General features: G+C 41.4%; 2 protein-coding genes across 3 annotated transcripts in view; one reads left to right on the forward strand and one right to left on the reverse strand.

Moving 5' to 3' along the window:
- ANO10 (anoctamin 10) overlaps positions 1 to 3,602 on the forward strand; it is a 102,742-nt gene extending 99,140 nt beyond the window's left edge. For both annotated transcript variants that reach the window (XM_015853937.2, XM_015853936.2), the window contains exon 13: positions 1,859 to 3,602. In XM_015853937.2, the coding sequence (XP_015709423.1) occupies positions 1,859 to 1,894 (36 nt within the window). In that variant the 3' untranslated portion in view covers positions 1,895 to 3,602. The remainder of the gene's footprint in view (positions 1 to 1,858) is intronic.
- A 2,612-nt stretch (positions 3,603 to 6,214) lies between these two features.
- The window catches only part of SNRK (SNF related kinase), a 29,769-nt gene continuing 16,909 nt past the window's right edge, over positions 6,215 to 19,074 (reverse strand). Inside the window, exons 4-8 of the mRNA XM_015853939.2 lie at positions 16,777 to 16,918; positions 14,741 to 14,953; positions 13,512 to 13,646; positions 9,253 to 10,234; positions 6,215 to 9,180 (exon numbers count right to left, since the gene is read on the reverse strand). Of these exons, the coding sequence (XP_015709425.1) occupies positions 8,941 to 9,180; positions 9,253 to 10,234; positions 13,512 to 13,646; positions 14,741 to 14,953; positions 16,777 to 16,918 (1,712 nt within the window). The 3' untranslated portion in view covers positions 6,215 to 8,940. The remainder of the gene's footprint in view (positions 9,181 to 9,252; positions 10,235 to 13,511; positions 13,647 to 14,740; positions 14,954 to 16,776; positions 16,919 to 19,074) is intronic.

Raw genomic sequence — 19,074 nt, forward strand, 5'->3', positions numbered from 1 at the left:
TTGCTCAAAAAGCCTGCTGGGACCATCAGGGGAAAGGTGACCTTGTGAATTCTCTGCCCAGGATCAGAAAAAAATATGCTCCCTTTCCTGGATGGTGTCCTAGAAAAATGTTTTCCCAGCTAAAAGAAAAAAAAAAAAAGTTCTCTTTCAGAGTAAAAGAAGAGAAAATTAGAAAATTCTTCATCCTGAACTTGGCAAAGAGTGGTGTTGTTGAGCTGTGCCATCCTGCATTGCTCGCCAAAGCCTCTCTGAGGGGAGCCCGCTGCTGCTGGGGATTGCAAAAGAGGTTTTGGTGTCATGGGAATGATTAAAGTCAAAGTGAAATATGCAGCTTTTAGGGTTCTCACTTTGCTCTGATTCATTTCCTGAAGTATGGGAGTGATTGCGTTCGGCCCGTTCATGTCCGGGCTGCGTGTCATGGCAGCAGGAGCTATTTTAAGGTTTTTCTTCTCACTGAACAATCCGAGAAATGTGTTTGTTCCTCGGACAGCTTTAAAATACACCAGCCGAGGGTTACTGGCTGCACATGCTGCAAGTTGGGAGGGCTTTCAGAAGTCAATGGCAATAGTTGCACTTCTGACTATTTTTGGCCAGACTTGTCAACTAGTCCTCAGTAATAGTCGTATCCTTGTTTCTTGCTCTTTGTTTTTCCCCAGAATTTGTTGAGTAATGGAGAAATCAGGGAGGAGAAGCACCCTTGCTATATTCTACCTTCTGCACATCATAGAACGGTTGGGGTTGGCAGAGACCTTTAGGATCAGTCCTAATATAATTCCAACAGCGCTCAGGATTTGAGAAAATGTTCCTAAAATTGGTGAATTGGGTTTGAATTTGATAAGTCATTAACTGTGTTAGGTTATGTTCTATGCCTCCCCAGTGTCTTTCCATTAGGGATTGAAGTCACTTTTAATTAAGATGCTGTAGTTTTACGCAGACATCGATTCAAGTAAAGGAATCAGAATCAGGGAATCACAGAATTGTAGGGGTTGGAAGGGACCTCAGAGATCATTGAGTCCAACCCCCCTGCCAAAGCAGGCTCCCTACACCACGTCACACAGGTCGGCGTCCACGTGGGTCTTGAATATCTCCAGAGGAGACTCCACAACCCCCTGGGCAGCCTGTTCCAGTGCTCATGCAAAAGAGGAATCTGTGTTCTTGAATTCCACTTAGTTCTGTTGTGCTTTTTTTTTTTTTCCCTATGCTGTTGCCATGGGGAAGCATATAAATATTTGTATCACAGATTAATTTACTTCTTTTATAGGTGGCATGGAAATGCAGATTAAAAATGGTAATAAAAGTAATTGTAGGTGGGTTTTACTGTGTGAAGTCATGTTTTGGAATGGCTTTAGGCACAGACTAAGCAGCAGCAAAGGAAAGCCAGAAGGTGATGCATTAAAGAAATCTGACAGCTCTATGCTATGGGATAGAAATCGAATGAAAGCATCCACTGCATTTGCAGTTTTCCCCCTTTTCCAATGGTTTCAGTATTAGTAGGCATTTGCCATTCCATCAGCGTCTATTTGTTGGGCCAATTCCATGAAATCAAGTACAAGAATAAAAGGAAGAACTTGATCTAACAGTGCACTAACTTTTCATCTCTCCAAAGAATGAGTTTTAAAACTGTGCATGCCCCATGACCAGTAGGTAGCTTCTCCCACTGGTGAGGTGAACTGCTTTCATGTCTTCACAACAAATATTTGCTACGTTAATGAATGAATTAATATATTTGTAAGTTCCTTTTGTGTCTGAGATTATCCCAGTCCTTCACTGCAATGAACAGGTTTCTGATGTGAATTTCGGTTTAGTGCATCACACTATCACTGAGTTTACGTGCTTTTTCCTTTCTCTTCTCTCACAGCAAATGAAACTGGCTGCTGAGTCACTGAAGGAGTAAACACAGAGGAATGAGGATGACTACAGCAGTCACATGTGGACGTGGGCACTCCTTGAGCCTTTGTTTATGATGCTGCGTAGCTCTCAGTGCACACCTGCTTGTATGATACCTGGTAAATACTCACTGCTAAAGGCTGTGAAAGAGATCATTTTTCCTTCTCCTCTATTTTTTCCCCTACGTGCACCAGTTTGTGAAGCTGACACTACATGAAGCTGACCAGCCTGCACAAGGTCTGGTTGAAGGCTGCCAGACCCACCGCACTTCACCTGATGGAAAACAGAGCTTGGGATAAGCATCCTCAAGTCACCTGGAGACTTCAGCTATAACCTTGTGAAAGAAAACAGAAAGAAGAAGGTGGAGCAGTGCTTAATTCAGTGCTGTGCCTCTTGGGCCCGTGGCCTGCTTTGTCCCTTTATGATGATAGTTAATCAATCCTCTCTTTTATTCAACCACTGCTGATTAGCTACGTTTTGCACATAGCAAGTTAATTTGCATCATGTAATGACATATGATTGTTCCTGACATAACATGAGAAATATTTAAACATAAGGTGTGCATTACATGCTACTCTGTGCTGGTTACCTATATAAGAGTGACTTAAAGTCTTCCCCAAAGCCAAGTAAAAGCATTGGGTATGAAACAGTACTGAGCAGTAACTTACGAAGATTAAGCAGCAGATATTTATGTATTGATTTTTTTCTTTTACGTTTGCTTTTGGTGTCACTTCCTTGAACCTTGAACCACAGTGTTGTATTCATGGCTGTTCTGGTTAAATGAACTCACAGAAACAGTGCAATTAAACATGACATACAAGTACCCATTTGCCCAGTGAACATTCATGTATTTCTTTTCAGCCCTGCATTTCACAAACCAGTCACTTTTATAGCATTTCATCGCTTTCTGGCAGTCACAGGACCAAAATCTCCCCTAGCCATGGGTAATCTTTGCAGTAGGTGCACCTCACCCATTCATGACACACCTGGGGCTGGGTGTGAAGTCACCATTGCAGATTTCTGCCCTGTGTCTTGCTCCTGCATGGTTATAGTGAGGAATCTGGTGGATGGTTCCTTCTGATATATGTGAGCCTATACAGGCTGCTGTGACTGGAGCCTGCTGTCTTCTGCTTAGTACTGCTTTCAGAGTGTGAAGTGGGCAGGTTTGTGATGGCAGCTGCATGAGCCATCTGTGAAAACGCCCCAGGATTGGCTGGAAAAGGAATCAGGTTGTGTCTCAGCTGTAATCACATGAAAGAAGTAATGGCTCATGCAAAGCTTTGTACTTGTCTTTGTAGTCGTTACATTCTTCCAGTTTTCTACAGCCCAACAGGAAAATCTGTAGTAAAGTTTGGGTACCTGGTGATGTGAGCAGCCTTGGCAGCTGTCCTTGCCTTGAGCAAATCCATTCACTTCTGCTGAGTCTTCTTACCTAGAAATGGGGATGATAACATTCCTTGGGGTGGATTCTCTGCCTACAGCCAGGTGGTGTAGAGGCACTACCACCTCTGTAGTGTGAGTGAGGACTATGGCAATCCTTTGTGTTACAGAGTAGTTTGTCCCAGAGAACTCACTATGCAGCAGCTGCAATGCTAAAATAATAACAGAGCATTTTTTGTTCATGGAGAACCATTACCTGGATGGTGCTGTGTTGTATTTTGTCACTGAACTGCTCCTGAAACATGAGAATGAATAAATAAGGTATTTACTGGTGACTGCCACTTGTAAGCTGTGTAACATGTATCTATTCCCAGTCTGAGGAGCCGTATGCCCAAGGCCTGTGGGAGTAGAGGCACTCACTCATGTCTCAATCTTAGGGAGAAATCAAGGATGGGATTGGTTTGGAGGAACACCCAGTATGGGATGAACAGCATGTGGGAGCAAGTAGCCTGTTCCTATCCAGAGAGCTTGACTTTCACATGGCTCCTTAGCAGCAGTAACAGTGCAGAAAGCTGTTTTTAAGAAGTTGATCACAATCACAAGTTAACAGTGATGGAAAAAATTCTCTCCTCAGGTATGGTTTCAGTTGCAGGTCGCAGCACGTGGCCCAGGCAGGCTGCTGGCTCAGGACCTCTCGCTGGCCTCGCTGACCTGCAGCCCCTCCTGCAAGCATAAGCACAGTAGAAGAGGAAAAGTTCCTATTTCAACAGGCAAGCAATTCAGAGTGGTTTAACCTACTCTGATTTGGGGGTACTGAGTCACACCTCTCACTGAGGAGTTAAAACCTCAGTGCACTACTTCCCTCTTCAAGTAAACGAAACCAGCAGGCACCCTTCCTACTACTGCCCTGTGCACTCTTTCCTTGGAGTGGCTCTCCCATGTGTTCTTGTCCAAGAGGTGGAGGCTGGAGCTGACAGCAGAGCCCAGTGACTCACTGTCAGACTGATGGCCTCCTACCTTAGAAGGTTGGCTCTCTCTGCACCCTGTGGCTTGTTTTAGGACATGGTGAGGATGGCATCTGTCATTGCAGGTGTGATGCAGGTAATCCCTGGCTCAGAGCTCATCAGCCCTTTGGGCTGCAGGCCTGCAGCTGAGCTGAACTGCTCCCAGGCCTCAGGCACTCCAGTGCCTAGGGAGAAGAACAGCTCTGTCCCTCCTTACCTCCTCACCTCCTCCAGCCCAGTATTTCTCAAGAGAGAGTAGGAGTGGGGAGATGTTACACAAGGGCTCACTGAAATCGGCTGCTGAGAGATCTGACTTGACATGTCTAAGAGACGAGCGAAGCCCTTAAAAAAGCCCCGTGTTATTTTTTCACAGGACAATTCTATTGCATGGGAAAGTCATTCTTTTTTATTTTTCTCCTTCCAGTGTTGTGGAATTTAATCAGTCACTATTTCAGGGTTCTCAGCTCTTAGAAACTGGTATCTTTTGCATTACCACACAAGCAGGCCAAGGTAGGTTAACCTTTAACAAGCAAGTGCAGTTTCAGCGTGGCCATCCCTCATAACAGCGTTCTTCCATGACTTGGATGAGTAAGCTGGCTTTAGTCCAGCTAAACAAATGAGTCACACTCATGCTGTCCCAAGTATGGTTATGTTAAGATGTTACTGCTCAAACACCTTGTACTGCGAGCGATAATCTAGCATTAGTATTAGACAGCTCTGCTCTGATTACTCATGTCAACTGTGCCATTGGAAAGGCTGTCACTGTGCCCCAGCTGTCTTCTGTCATTTACAGTCACTCAGGGACATCCAAGTTTGGTATAACTGGCTGGCACATTCCTTTATTTGCTCATGATGAAAAAAGTCTGTATGTACAAGTTAATAAGTCACGATTGTTTGCTTTTCTCTTAAAAATGCGAGGGGAGAGAGATTGGTTGTATGTTCCCCTGCTGAGGCACAGGTCTCTGCTGCTGCTGCCCCGTTTTGCACTGACCAGGCTTCACATGTTCCCCAGCAGCAGTCACAGCCACCAAAGCCTATGGGTGCTTTTCTCTTCTCCCATGAGGCATTACTTGCAGTGCTTTCTTGAGTCACCAAAGAGGAATCTGTTTAAGGGTAGAACAGTTACAAGCACAGGCAGATACAGACAGCAGTCAGGCACTTGCAGGCAAAACTGGGAGAGCAGTTTGGAAGCACAGTTACCAGCTGTGCTGCTTCCCGGCTCAGCTCAACCTGAAACGCTTTTCACAGTACCTTGGAAGAAGTTGATCTACTTGAAAGTGTTGATCCACTCACTCCATGTCAAGGCTTAGAGGTTTTCAGGTGATGACACTGACAGCCTGTGCCTGTATTTCAGGTGTTGCAGTTGTTCTCAGTTCTGTACTGACGCACTTCGCTTTAGACCAGGTGTTGAGATGTTTATCAGCGCACGACAGCCCAAACGCTGCAACATGAGGATACCGTGAAGCAGCTGCAGTAAACAAGCAGTGTTAGCTCCTGGCTGCCTGCTACCTGTGACAGTGTACATTCAGACAGCGCAGCACCTCACGGTGTGGTTTTGTCGCCCATGGATGATGTGGGAAACAACAGCTTTGTCTCCTGTTGAAGTTCCACCTAGGAAACAAACAGCAGCTACCTTCCCCTATGGCATTTGCTGAAGTTGCTTCCTTAATATGACACCCTATAAGCCCGAATAAATAGGCAATTTATAACTGCAAGAGAATAGTGTTGGGTTAAGCAAAGGCTGCAAAAAAATGTGCAATCGCACACAGAGGCGTGTGTGGGCTTCCCTTTCTGCCATCCTCTGCCTTTCTATATTACTAGAGACCCAGAGGGGGTGGTGTTGAAGTGGCTGTCCAGCATCTGCAGGTAGAAGAGCAGGTTGTGTGCAGCCCTCACACACTGAGCACTGGGGTAACAAACCGCACTGACATGCACAGCGTAGGTTATGCATCAGTCGAGATAGTACTTTTATTAACTGGATTTTCCATGTCTGTCACACATCATGAGTTTTTATACAATGAAAAAGCCAAACACTGCTGGAAGCAATAAGATCAGCTGCTATTTCTGTACCCTCTTAACACACACACACACACACGCTCACACATTCACACACAAATTCTTTCTTGGTGAGAAACTCTTACATTTCTGTTCGTTAATTCTGCTTATTTATACTGCTACTCTTAAAATCTCGTGTCAAGATTGTCACGCCTTACATACAGATGAAGTTGCTAGAGGTACATTATTTTATATATAATATATACACACATACAGAAAAATACAAGACTAATTGTTTTTGCACAATATTTAATTTATACACTACTGTAATTATATGCAACTTTTAAAGACACGCTAAGGGGTACAAGAAACTGTTTACTCGCTCTAAGTAATAGTTTGGTCCAATATTATCTTAATGTAGTGGTTATTCTCGCCCTCCCTTTTACATGACGACAGAATACGACGTACACCACATGCACAGTCATTCACCTATCAACAGATGGGTCAAGGACGCCACTCAGACTAACATCTGTACACCCAGAGGTCAACCAACCATACACAACTAGTAAGGCTATAATACAACTATGCAGCATAAATGGTCAACACCGCTGTTCTAAAGTGAGCACCATATATATACATTTGTATATAAAAACACAGGAGACAAAATACACCTGGGGTCAGTTAAAAGGTGCCATTCCAAGGCTGTACATCATATCAGGAAAGAGTATTTACAATGCTTGGAAAAAAAAAAAAAAAAGCTGCAACAAATAAGTTTATTGCCAATGCCCTTTATAAACTTTTCTCCTACTTGGATGTTACGCTCACTGTCCGTGAACCACACATCTTATTTCTGGCCCTTTAGAAGATCCCTGCTCTAAAAACGTCAAGCAAATATGTTCTATGGCTTCACCCACACGTCTTTTCTTGCAGTTTTTCACATATAAATGCCACACTGACTAAACTGCAACTCTCTCTTAAAACTTACTTTTAAGTAAAACGCTTATCATCATGTCCTTGTTTAGGAAGCAGAATGTGAAATCCCTGGCCAGGCCAGCCCCTCAGGGTACCCCACACAATTCAGGTTCTCTTATTAAAGTCTTTTACTAATTGAGAAGAGCTGTCAGCAGCTGTAGAAATTACAGCCAAGCGCAATGCAGTTCTTTGGTGCTCCACTCGCTCTACGGCAGCCATGAAATGCGTCGTATTCGACCATTCTGCAACGTGACAAGATGCTCAACAGTGTAAACTCCTCTCAGACATCCAACGTCTGGCCAGGGCGCTGCTACATCACACCAACGGTTTGACCAGCATTGCTCAGAAGACCCAGTGCACAGCATGAAAAAATACAACATTCTTGCCCTTCCCCAAAGTAGGAATCCACAATACATCTTTAATCTAGAGAATAAAATTCCACAAGTTAGTTAACTTCTCTTGTCAAACGTACCCACCGGTACGCAAATACTCTACAGGACCTCGCCGTAGCTATGAGAAACCCAACAGAAAGGCAAACAGTTGTAAAATAAATACTCCTATAGGCTATTTTTACTGGTATCAACAAAAAGCACAATTACTGAGGGAAAATAATGGGTGTACGTATGGGCGCACATCAGTATTTTAAGTCCTACGAGAATCTGATTTGATTATGAGAAAAATGAGAAAATAATGGGAACTTTGTCACCTTGAATCCAATCAAAGCCCTTCCATCCCTTATTGCCTTTTGAAACCTCCAGGAGGCGGGGAGAGGACAGGGAGGAAGGCTCACAAGGTAAAAACCTAACATATTAAGTGTCGTGATATACTAATAACGAAAGTAATTCATACAAATACTTTATTTTCAGTTAGCACGTAAAAACTCAGAAGTAGACTTAATAATTTACCTTTGTTATATTAAAAAAGATTGTCTGCTTGTAATATTAACATATTTCTATGGGAAAAAAAAAAATAAAAGCTGCCTTACAAATCTACTTGCTTCTGTAAAACACAAAAAAAACCCACCCAACCCAACAACGCAACACAACTGCCTCGAGCAAAACAAGATCTTTTCACTTTGATCTTTGAGCTACAACTTTACCCATTTCATAACTTAAGACAAATAGGTGTGGGTTTAAAATCATATTTCAAGATCGCTAATTTTCAGTGCATCTTTGCTTTGTACAAGCCTTGGAACATCTGAAAGCTCCCTGAAGAGTTTTCAGCATCAAAACATTATTGCTTTGGTTCTGTTTCAGACACATAGAAGTATGCCACATATCACAGATTTTAGATAGCACAGAAGGTCAGAACAAGAATTAACATTTCACAAGCAAACAAAAGCTTCTCTCTCTCTCTCTAGTTTAAGTGCAGAACGTGAAACTTCTAAGTGCTCCTTTTACATTGGGATCCAGATAGTCATTTTAATTTAATCCAGATCTTCCAGAGTAAAATTATAAACGTAAAAACTACACAATAAAATATTGTTTTGTTGAAAAAGAAAAACATAATGGCTAGCAGCATGCAAAGACCATGCATTGTCATATCATCGAGCAAACACAAAGTTAAAACGTAATAAATAACTGCTCAAAGCCCACTTAAAAATCTTAAGACAACAAAAGGGTTTCAGTGACAAGGTGTTGACAGCTCTGAACAGGAAGAAAGATGCCGTCGAATAGATCAAGCTGTTAAAGTCAGGCTGCTGTCAAATGACATGACAACAACTGGTTTGACTGGAGGTACACAGCAGGCCCTCCTTTGGGTTCCGCTGAATATTCACAGAAATGGTCTTTTCACAGAGAGGTAGTTGTAGCATGTTATTTTTCAAGTTCCTGTTCTTTATCCGTTCCAATTCATTTGCCGTGTCTGACATCTGGTCAGAAAAGAACTTCAGGCTGCCCAATGCAGAAGCCTGGTTGGCACTTCCACGATGATTTCTCCTGTACTTTCACACTGGAAAACGTCAGATTGTTCTGAGGATCAATAATGTATTTAGTGCTGCCGTGAATCTGCGAACCNTTTTCCACGATGATTTCTCCTGTACTTTCACACTGGAAAACGTCAGATTGTTCTGAGGATCAATAATGTATTTAGTGCTGCCGTGAATCTGCGAACCCAGGCAAAGGCTCATTAACTTCAGGCTTTCAACCAGATCCCCGGCACTTCTAGACGATAACTGCATTGAGTTCCCAGACCCGGCGCATCTACGAGTAGAACCTGAAGTGTTGTTGGTGCTGCCGCTGGAGTTGCTGGAGGGACTTCCCCCACCTTTGTTATTATCACCCGGGCTCGTTTTGTCGACTCCTCCATTCCCGTTACTCGGTTTGCTTTGTCCACCGCCATCTCCTTGGCTGCCAGGTGGCCCCTCGCTGCTATCCCGCCTGTGCCAGGAGTAAGTAAACCCACTATCTTTATCGAGGCGCCTCCTGCTTTCCGAGTCATCGTCACTTGTTTCTGAGCTACTGCAACTAGAACCACGGCCCTGGCTTTTCCTCCTGTGGTAGCGCTTATGCACCGTGCTAGGCGAAGCGATGTTCATTTTTAACCTGCTGAGCTTTGGGGGTAAGTTCTCGTCCATGTCAAACTCATCATCCGACTCTCCTTCCTCAAAGATCTGATTGAGGACTGGTGCGCTCTTTCGTGAAGTCAGACGGTTTGTAACTGAAGGCTTACGGCGCAGAACAACTTGAGTAGAAAGAGAAATAGGCTTCTTGTCTTCTTCATCCTCCTCTTCATCTTCTTCTACTCTGAACAAGCACTTCCGGCCACTCGTAGTCGGTTTCAAGCTCACAGATGGAACTACAGACAGTGCCGGCCCAGCTAACTCAGGGATCTCTTCTTTCTTTGCCGACTCACCAGCAGCCTTGTTTCTGTGACCATTGAGAACGTTTTCTGCCGTGCGAGCTGGAGACTGGGGAACAGTTGCATGGGAGAGAGGAGAAGCTGTAAGGTCATCCTCCAGATCCTGGGGGACGTCGATTTTTGTCGGCCACGATTGCCTACGTAAATACAAAAGATAAAAGAAAAGTCATCTAAAGCAATACAATGCTTTAACTAATTGCATTTCCAATAATCTGAAGCAGGCATAGAAACACCAGAACCATGGAGGGAGAGATGCAAGGTGGTTCGGGTACAAGGTGAATAAAAGTGGTCTGGAATATACTTAAGCTTGTGTTATTTTTTTTCCTCCAAGTATACTTACTACAAAAAAACAGGTTAAAATCAACAGAAGTGGGGCTGAAAAGCCGAGTCAGAAGGAACATTCTCCTGCTTCAGTACGTTTCACTCAGACTAAGCTCTGTTCCATGAAATCACCTTTTATTTCGATCGTATGGTTCAAGGTTCATTTATTAGACCTGACCACAACAACAGGAATACGCAGCTGCATGAATTCAGGATTCTGATTGCAAAATAAACCAGAACAATCAAAGTTCAAACTGTATGAATGTCTGCCAAGTGTTAATCTCAAAATGTAATCCAAGAAGTGACAGTTGAGAGGAAATCAGGTTTACCATCAGCAGCTGATGTCTTTTTTCCTCAGTGTCTAAGCTGGTGCCTAATGATTTATATTTCACTTTACATTTAGGAGATATAGTGCAGTTTTCCCATCATGTATACAATAAATTAAGAACAAAGACTGACAGTCCTTCTCCTCTACCTGTATTTTGAAAGACTGATCCAAAAGAACACCACCTTAATGCCGATGGGGCATAAGCTGCACATTTCTTGTACAGAGTAAGGATTTTCTTCTATATTCTCAATAAGTTACTCTGAAGTTAAAAGAAGTTTCCTCATCATGTGATTCTGCATTAGTTAAAATAACCTACCACAACACACGAGAAGCAGCGGAAAGAGATTTCTGCTCATGTATGGGTGATGTTACAAGACACTGCCAACCCTATTTTGGGGTGTGCCACCAGAAGGGGCTGCAAAACTCTCCAGCCCAGATAAGAACCAAAGCATGGCCGGAAATTAAAGAGGAAGCAGAGAAGGAAAAGGAAAACTCCAAATTGTGAGTTATTCGAGTTTGTTTAACTTTCACATCTTCTAAATTCTCAAAATGAAATTAATGCATCACCGTTCTTACCATAAGATCACTCTGGATACTTTCAATTTAGAACTATCATGGAGAAAAGGAGTACCTTGAATGCTACCTGAAATTATTAATGGCAAGAGTTGATTGATTTATGTGGATCTACTTGTCATGCAAAGGAAATTCACACTGTTAGCACAGACTTTAACTACTCTATTCAATGTTATAAAATTGTACCAAGATTCAGATTCAATAAATCTATGTGTCCCAGTTCCTCATCTAACTGGAGCAGCTGCTTTACAGAAAAAGCAATGCTGATACAAAGAAAAAAAAACCCAACAATTTAAAAGCAGACTTTGCATGTTCAGAACTCATTTGAACTCTTAAGTTTTCCTCTAATTTGTTTTATAACTAATACTTCCTATTGGACACATTTGATGTTCTAATTGGATTTCTTGTAAAAGAGATCAATGGATGAAAGAGCATAGAGAGAAGTGCTGAGCAAAAGGCATATAGTACTGACCTTGAAAAGAGGTAAGCTCTGTTGCACCAAGCCTTAGACCATTTAAGTTTCTGTAGATTAAAACCTGTATTTTCTTGCAACAATAATGCTTCTAAAACACTTGCCACCATGCCGCATAAGATAATGTTTCTTAAGTGAGCGGGCGTAGAGAGAGATGACCCTTACGTGCAGCAACTAGATTTCAGTCCAATCTAACACACAGTCTCATCTCCAGACGACAAAGATGTTGATAACCACTGTAAGATTCTGAAACAACTCATTATTCAGGTAGATGGAAGGATATTCAGAAGCGATTCATTTCAGTCCTCGAAAATCTCAGTCTAAGTCCAAGGTAACAGTCAATGCAGATGATGCGTCTAGAACCTGTTTTCCAATGTGCTTACCTTTACTTTGTAACAAGCACCTTTACTTTTTTGCTTTTAAAGAGTGAATTTGAGGTGATGGTACCTTTTATCAATTAGACCAAGTAAAACATGGATATGCAGCAGAAGGGAACCACAGTATTCATGCTCTTCTTTCACTCTTATTACATGGCTTTCACTGCATGCAAGTTGCACAAAAAGCCCTCTGGCATGAATGACCTCATCGTCTTTGCTACGGTAACAAACCTGAAGGTAAGCAGCAACTGAAGCATTTAGTGTTCTTCTCTCACTAACAGATTAGCTACCAACAACTGCTACTACAGCTAACAGTGGTTACCAATAATGTTTTACCTAAGCCTCAAAGGGAACTTTCTGAAAAGCCTGGAGGTCAGAGGACAGAAATTAATGGAAAAGCCTCAATACCACCTGCATCTTCACTGGTAAGATTGTCCAGACAGGCCAATAATGATTTTTCTTAGCAGCACATGTCTTGACGTATGCTAACACTTACCCAGAAAACTAAAAGGAAAGCATTTGAGAAACATAACTGTTCAAAATTCATATGCCCCAGTACCAGTGTGCAACTGGAAACCATTCACTACTTAAGCACATGCTTCTGAAACTGAAAATGTGATGCTTTGATAGCGGGTTGCACAGCAAGTGGACTGGTTGAATGCATCAATACTAATTACATGGCAGAATTCTCCTCCCTTTGCTTTATTGCCTGTCAACAAGCTGAAGCTTTGAAAACTCTGAGGTGCTTTAATAACTTTTGTCAACCTATGAATTATATAGCAGTTATTTTAAGCGGATGACTGAAGTAAAGTTTTCAACCATTTTCCTTACGTAACAGCCATATCAAACTACCTACATTAAAAAGAACAGAACAACCTGAAGAAGTTCGCTCTAATCCTGACTTATAGAGTGTTCTGCCCATCAAAACCAAAAGCTAACAACTACACCTTAACATCAAGTTCAGAGTGATTTCTCATGTGTAAGTAATTCATTCCCCATCACATTTAATGATAACGCAACTGATTTTTTCCAGGGCTACCACAGAAACCTTCTATGAGGACAAGCAGGTCAATGGACATGTCTGCTCCCAGCGGGTATGAAAACCTGCTGCCTCAGATAGAGGCTTCAAATTCTTCACTCATCTTCTAAAAACAGCAGAAACTGAGAGTGTTGGTAACTGAGTCAAGAACAGCTTCTCAAGTGCCTGCAGCACTTCATCTGAACCCACGTGACACTGGCAGTAAATAAGCACATTACAGCTTTTTAAAGACTACTTGAACAACTAAATAAGACAAGAACTTTAGAAAAGAAGAAAAAAGAAACTTAGCTTCTCCAATTCTTACCTGAACTGCGCTTTGATGTTGCTGGGGCTTGCAGACCTGGTCTGAATTTCTTTCTCCTGCTTTTCTCGCAGAATCCTTTCAGCCAATAAGAAGTAGGTGGCAGTGATGTGATTGTATTTGTTAGTTTCCAATGCCCTGCGGAAAGAACAGAACTCAAAATAAACCATACATCAATAGCTCCTAAACCTGGACATGTGGTTTGCAAGTCTTGCTGTGTTTCTTACAGTAGGAATAGCACCTGGAAAGCACAACTGTGTCTTTCTGATACCTTGATGATTGTGTCTTGGCCTTCCTAACAATAAAGAGCCAACAGGTTTACTCAATTCACTGTAGGTGCACAAGGATATTTTTAGAGTATATTCAAAAAGAAATTAATTCTTCCCTTGTTGACCATACTTGAAGCAATAAAACTTCCCTTTGTTAATGTTATGCACCAGCAGTAGGCTTTCCCATTGGCATATACATGAAGTTCTAATACCCATTTATGTAGCAACCAGATGAAAAGCTTCCACTATCTTACAGCTGTCACATTAACTTCATAATAAAACTATAATCCCAACATAAAGGACACCAGCAGCTAAAAACTTAAGTAGTGACCCTGCTGTTTTATTATATCCTTTACTCCCCTCCCTCCCCCCCCCATCCTCAGTGTTAAGGTTTTAAGAGTTTTTTCCAGGTCAAACATGAACAAATAGAGAAAAAAGTGCTACACCCTCTTTCAATGTATTGAATATTGTAAAGATTTGGGGGTTTAAATCTGTTAGAAGAAACCACGCAGCTTTCTAGTGCACTCATTCAGTGGAAATGGCGATTTTGCATTATACAGATATAAGAACAGTACTTTGAATTACAAAGATCCATCTATATGGAATCGTACTAAAGGAAAAACGTTAGAATTTATCACCTCTACATATGCATGCAGACAGGCATAACTAGTACGGATACGCAGCACAAGTCAAAGCATGGATTTCAAAGCAAATTTGCTCAAGATTGCAAACTGTTGCAGGAAATGAACACTGTTCCAAAACACTTCCTTGAAGTTTTGCCTAGGGCTGGATCTGTGTCAGTACTTCTCATCCTAGAATCGTGCTGTCTGGGAGGATTCTAACACTTTGTTTGATGACTGAATGGCTTGATATTTAAACTCCAGAACACCCAGGTTACTGTGGCAGCCTTTAATCACATACAAGGGCACAAAATGAACTTTCCATAGGAGACTGAGAACTTACTCCACTATAGTATCTCGGTCTGCAATGTCGCCAAGAACCATACGCTGTATTATACTGTTGTGTTCCTCCTCAGACAGATTTTTGTATGACACGAGAGGAATGTTGTACTTTGTTGCAGGAGAAGGGTCCACCCCTTGGAGCCACGCATGGTTTTCAATCTCTTCCAAAGACGCCCTTCGCTTCGGATCCCTCTGCAACATCCGTGTAATCAGACTGTGAATAAGAAACAGATCTAAACAAAATGCAATTACATGTTTAAAAGACAACCATTCTAACAGCAGCACTGGAAAGAACTTTGCTGTCAGCCCAAGTAAGTCTTCAGAAGTCTCTATGTAAGCAGTGTGCTGAGAAATTACTCTCAAAGACATTCCAAACATTGCTGAGCTGAAACTATTTATTTATTAAAAACTACAAATACCATAAACACAACAGTTTTCATTTGTTATGCTTAGATTCCTAACATCTGATTTACTGTTTGGTTTTCTTTAATAGGTTTACATGGCAGCTGTGACAGATGGCCTACAGGCTGGTCCGTACAATAAGAGAAATATAATTTTCTACTATTGCTGCTGTCAACAAGATTGGGGAAAGGCAAGATAAGCAGAAATGCTTTCTTCTGAGACTGCCTATAAGACGCTGGATTCTTCTGTATCTGTGAAAAGACAGTGATCCCTTCCACCCTTAAAAACATCTGGGATGAAGTAACAAACCTACTAACAGGTTGATGCTGAACATTAAGTGCTGGTAGGGCAGTACCTAAATTCCTGAAGTAAACAGAAAAAGATGACGGTCATCTTTGTGGACTCTGTCTTTACTGGGAAGTTATCCAGGTGAGATGTCACTTGTGTTACTATTAGAACAGACAGAGAACAAACTATGCAATTCATCTGACTCTTTTTAATGCCCGCAGTGAAACAGCAGTAGCAAGGTAGTAAAGTGCATCACAAATACACCACAAGTGCCTCCTGCTTCAGGCTTGCTTGTGCATCCCAAAATATCAAGAATGTTTTCACTTAAGGCAGATGGTTTTGGCAGTCTCAGAGCCATTTCCCTAAGTAAACCTAACCTTCAGAGCACTTATGGAACTGGCAATACATCGCAGATGTGCCATGAGCAGAAAACAGAACTACTTGGGCCTTTAAGCATATTAACACTAGCCAGTATATTAAGCAAAATGATAAAAAAAAAACAACGGAATTTAATGGCCCAGGCACCACATGCAACATCTCATGAGATTTATTCTGACAGAATTTGCTAATAAGAGCTTTTAACCTCTTCCCATATTGTATTTTAAACCCACTCTCATGTGCAAACCTCTTCAAGTTGCTGAGAGCCTCGATAGGAGCTTTTCCATGATACTAGAAATACTAGATAAGACGTGAAAACCTGTTATTGCATTGTGTTATGTATTCGTGGACTGCACAGATAACAAGTTAAGAGAGTAGTGGTCATTTTGATCACAGTTATAACAAATTTCTCTCTGTCAAGGAAAAGAATCTTAGATGTTCCTCTAGTCTCATGGCTATGACACATATTAAAAGGACTGATGATCTCATTAATTTGTCTTTACTGTATGGGCCAATATCAGAACATATAAAAAAATAAAGCAGCAGTGAGTCCTGCAGAAAAGCATCACATCAGAATGAGTCATGATTTTCAGGCAGCATGTGGTATTTGCAGATAGATGACTTTTCTCCCGTGATTGCCTAAGATGTTGGAGTTCCCATTTCAGTAGGAGATGAGCAAAGCTTGCTGTGATATTCTTGGGTTTTGACACCTTGTATTTTGAACTGAAATCTAGAGGGATCATTACCTTTTTCGCTCCTGCCACAAAGTACTGTGAGCAAAGCCTTGTGATCTGTCCAGCAAGAATGGCGGCCAAAGCCAGCCAAGCACTGAACATCTTCTCTAATCATTTAGGCACTGTATTTTAGTAGCTGGCAAAGAATATTTTCACATTAATAAACTGTCATGAGGACTCTCAGAGGTAGTGAGAATCCACTTCCATGAGTGCTTTCTTGGGGTACTCTACTTACTCTTTACATTCTTTGGACACATGAGGTGGCACCGTGTACTTGCAGTCCATTATCATCGTCAGAGTTTCGCTGTCATTTGCTTCTTGAAATGGTGGTTGTCCACATACCAACATAAAGAGGATGACCCCCAAACTCCATATATCTGTAAATAGATAATTCATGTTTTAAAGTAATCGTTTAAAAAGTAGACATTATTACCATCAAAACTGAAGTACTATTGAGATGCATCTTGACATTACTCCTGTACTCTCCATTATCAGCATTACTTACAGAGCCTGCAATTGCACTGAAGTACAAACTATAGCGGTTCCACAGATGGACAGTTTTTATAGCTTGAGAGGGAAAAAAAAATCAGAATTCAATACTTCAAAGATGCGTAATAGTTTGAGACACATCACATCTTTGACAGCAAAGCATCATTTAAAGCTGAAGATCATCCAGTCACTTAGAAGATAAGACTTGATTATGCTTTCCTTCATAGGTAGGCACAGATTATTAAGAGAGATGTCTATTCAAAGCATGTTCCTTTCTAACAGACTGGTGTAAACTATTCTCAGTCTTATTTGTTACCCTACGCAGTAAGAAATTCTAAATGTCACTCATGATAACGAGACAATCAGGTATTTGTTTTGAAGTCACTGCTACCGAAGGAAAAAGAGTCATTTGTTAATGCTAAGTAATGAATTAAATTGTTTCTGTAAAGCTGCCTTCTTACACACTGAGGACCAATCATTAAGACAGGTGTGTTTCGGTCACCCAGTTGGCCTGGTTGGTTGTAGGTATCTATTGTACATGCAATGAAGCTAACAGCAATCTCTACCAGACTACGCAAATTTTCTTGTTTCCTTCCAATTCTTTGTTTGTTTAATTGAAAAAGCATTTAACAATTTCCTTGTTGCTCAGTGAAATGACAAACCTTGGGTGAAAAAGAAGCACCTGTAGGTACGAAGCACTTCATTTAGTTCCTACTTACTAGAAGGGCTAAAATCTACTTCAATTCTTCATGAAGTTTGCCTAGAAGAAAACATTTCTGCATCTGACTGCACTCAGTACAGGAAATGTAGACTTAGAGAAAGCTGAAGGACGGCTACGGTTTTGTTTAAGAATGTAAATCACACACATTCATCCCCAGCACAATTATTCATTTGGATAGTTACAACACATTCTTCGTATGGTTTAGCTGAGAGAGAAAAAGGCACGCTACAGGGTAATTTCCTTCAGAGCTCTAATTTGTACTAAGTGTATGCTATTAACTCCTACAATTATTTGATTTCTATTATGCTACTTTAGGGCCTCGATCCTGTACGTGCCCAGCACTTCGAGGCCAGCACACTGAGCCACGGAGACCTGCAAATTCAACTTCATTGATCACACTGCAATGTCAGTAAGTGCTTTACTACTTTGCTAGCCCACCGTGCAACAGGCATCAAAACCTCATTTCTGCAGGCAGATGGAATATGCACCTCCACGCATTTCTATTAACAGCCATCTTCTGTATGTCAGTGCCCTTCCTCAGTTTCAAACCTACCCTGAGGACTCTATTTTGCAATACAATCCATGTTGTATTGTCAATATTCTGTTCAGTGCCCCCCAGTAAAACGCCTGCTGTCTCCTTCCAGCAGGAAGCATTTCAGGAGGCACCACAGAGCATCCATAATTACAGATAAATTATGTTTGCAGTAATAAGATTACGTTGACTAAATTTAAGGGAAAAAAAAAAAAAAAAAGAAAAACACTGAAGAGGAGAGTGAAATAATTAAACCATAAATTAAAAATGAGCATGAGAAAAGCTAGAACAGAGGATTCCAAGAAATGGAGCTTAAAATACCATTAGAGTCCCAAGAAGAGGACAAAAATAGCAGTGAGACAACAATTAAAGTTCCATGAAACCACACACAGAGGAAACTCCAGCCAACTTCCAAGCGGTCCAGCTGCAATGAGTACATACTGAGCATCCCTGGCTATTTTCCCTTAGACAGCAATATCTAATCTATGTTCTTAGAGGTCTTTCCCAACCTTGTTGATTCGATGATTCTGTGGAGTTTATACTCCATACACCATTTGTATTAACAAATAAGAGTAATTATTAATCACATGATTTTCTATCTTCCTTTCATTAGCTTCGCTATTTAGCACCTCATATTCATAGGTCTCCCCCACAGTCCTTGCTACACTGTATGATGTGTTTTGTGTTATTGAAAAAGCACTACCTGTATGGAAGAAAAAAAAGCTATGAACTAAAAATGGTGCTTAAAACCTTCTGCTTGATCTAGTCACATTATCTAAGGTACTTTATGC

Source organism: Coturnix japonica, chromosome 2 (genome assembly GCF_001577835.2).
Source record: "Coturnix japonica isolate 7356 chromosome 2, Coturnix japonica 2.1, whole genome shotgun sequence".
In the NCBI taxonomy this organism is placed as follows: Eukaryota; Metazoa; Chordata; class Aves; order Galliformes; family Phasianidae; genus Coturnix; species Coturnix japonica.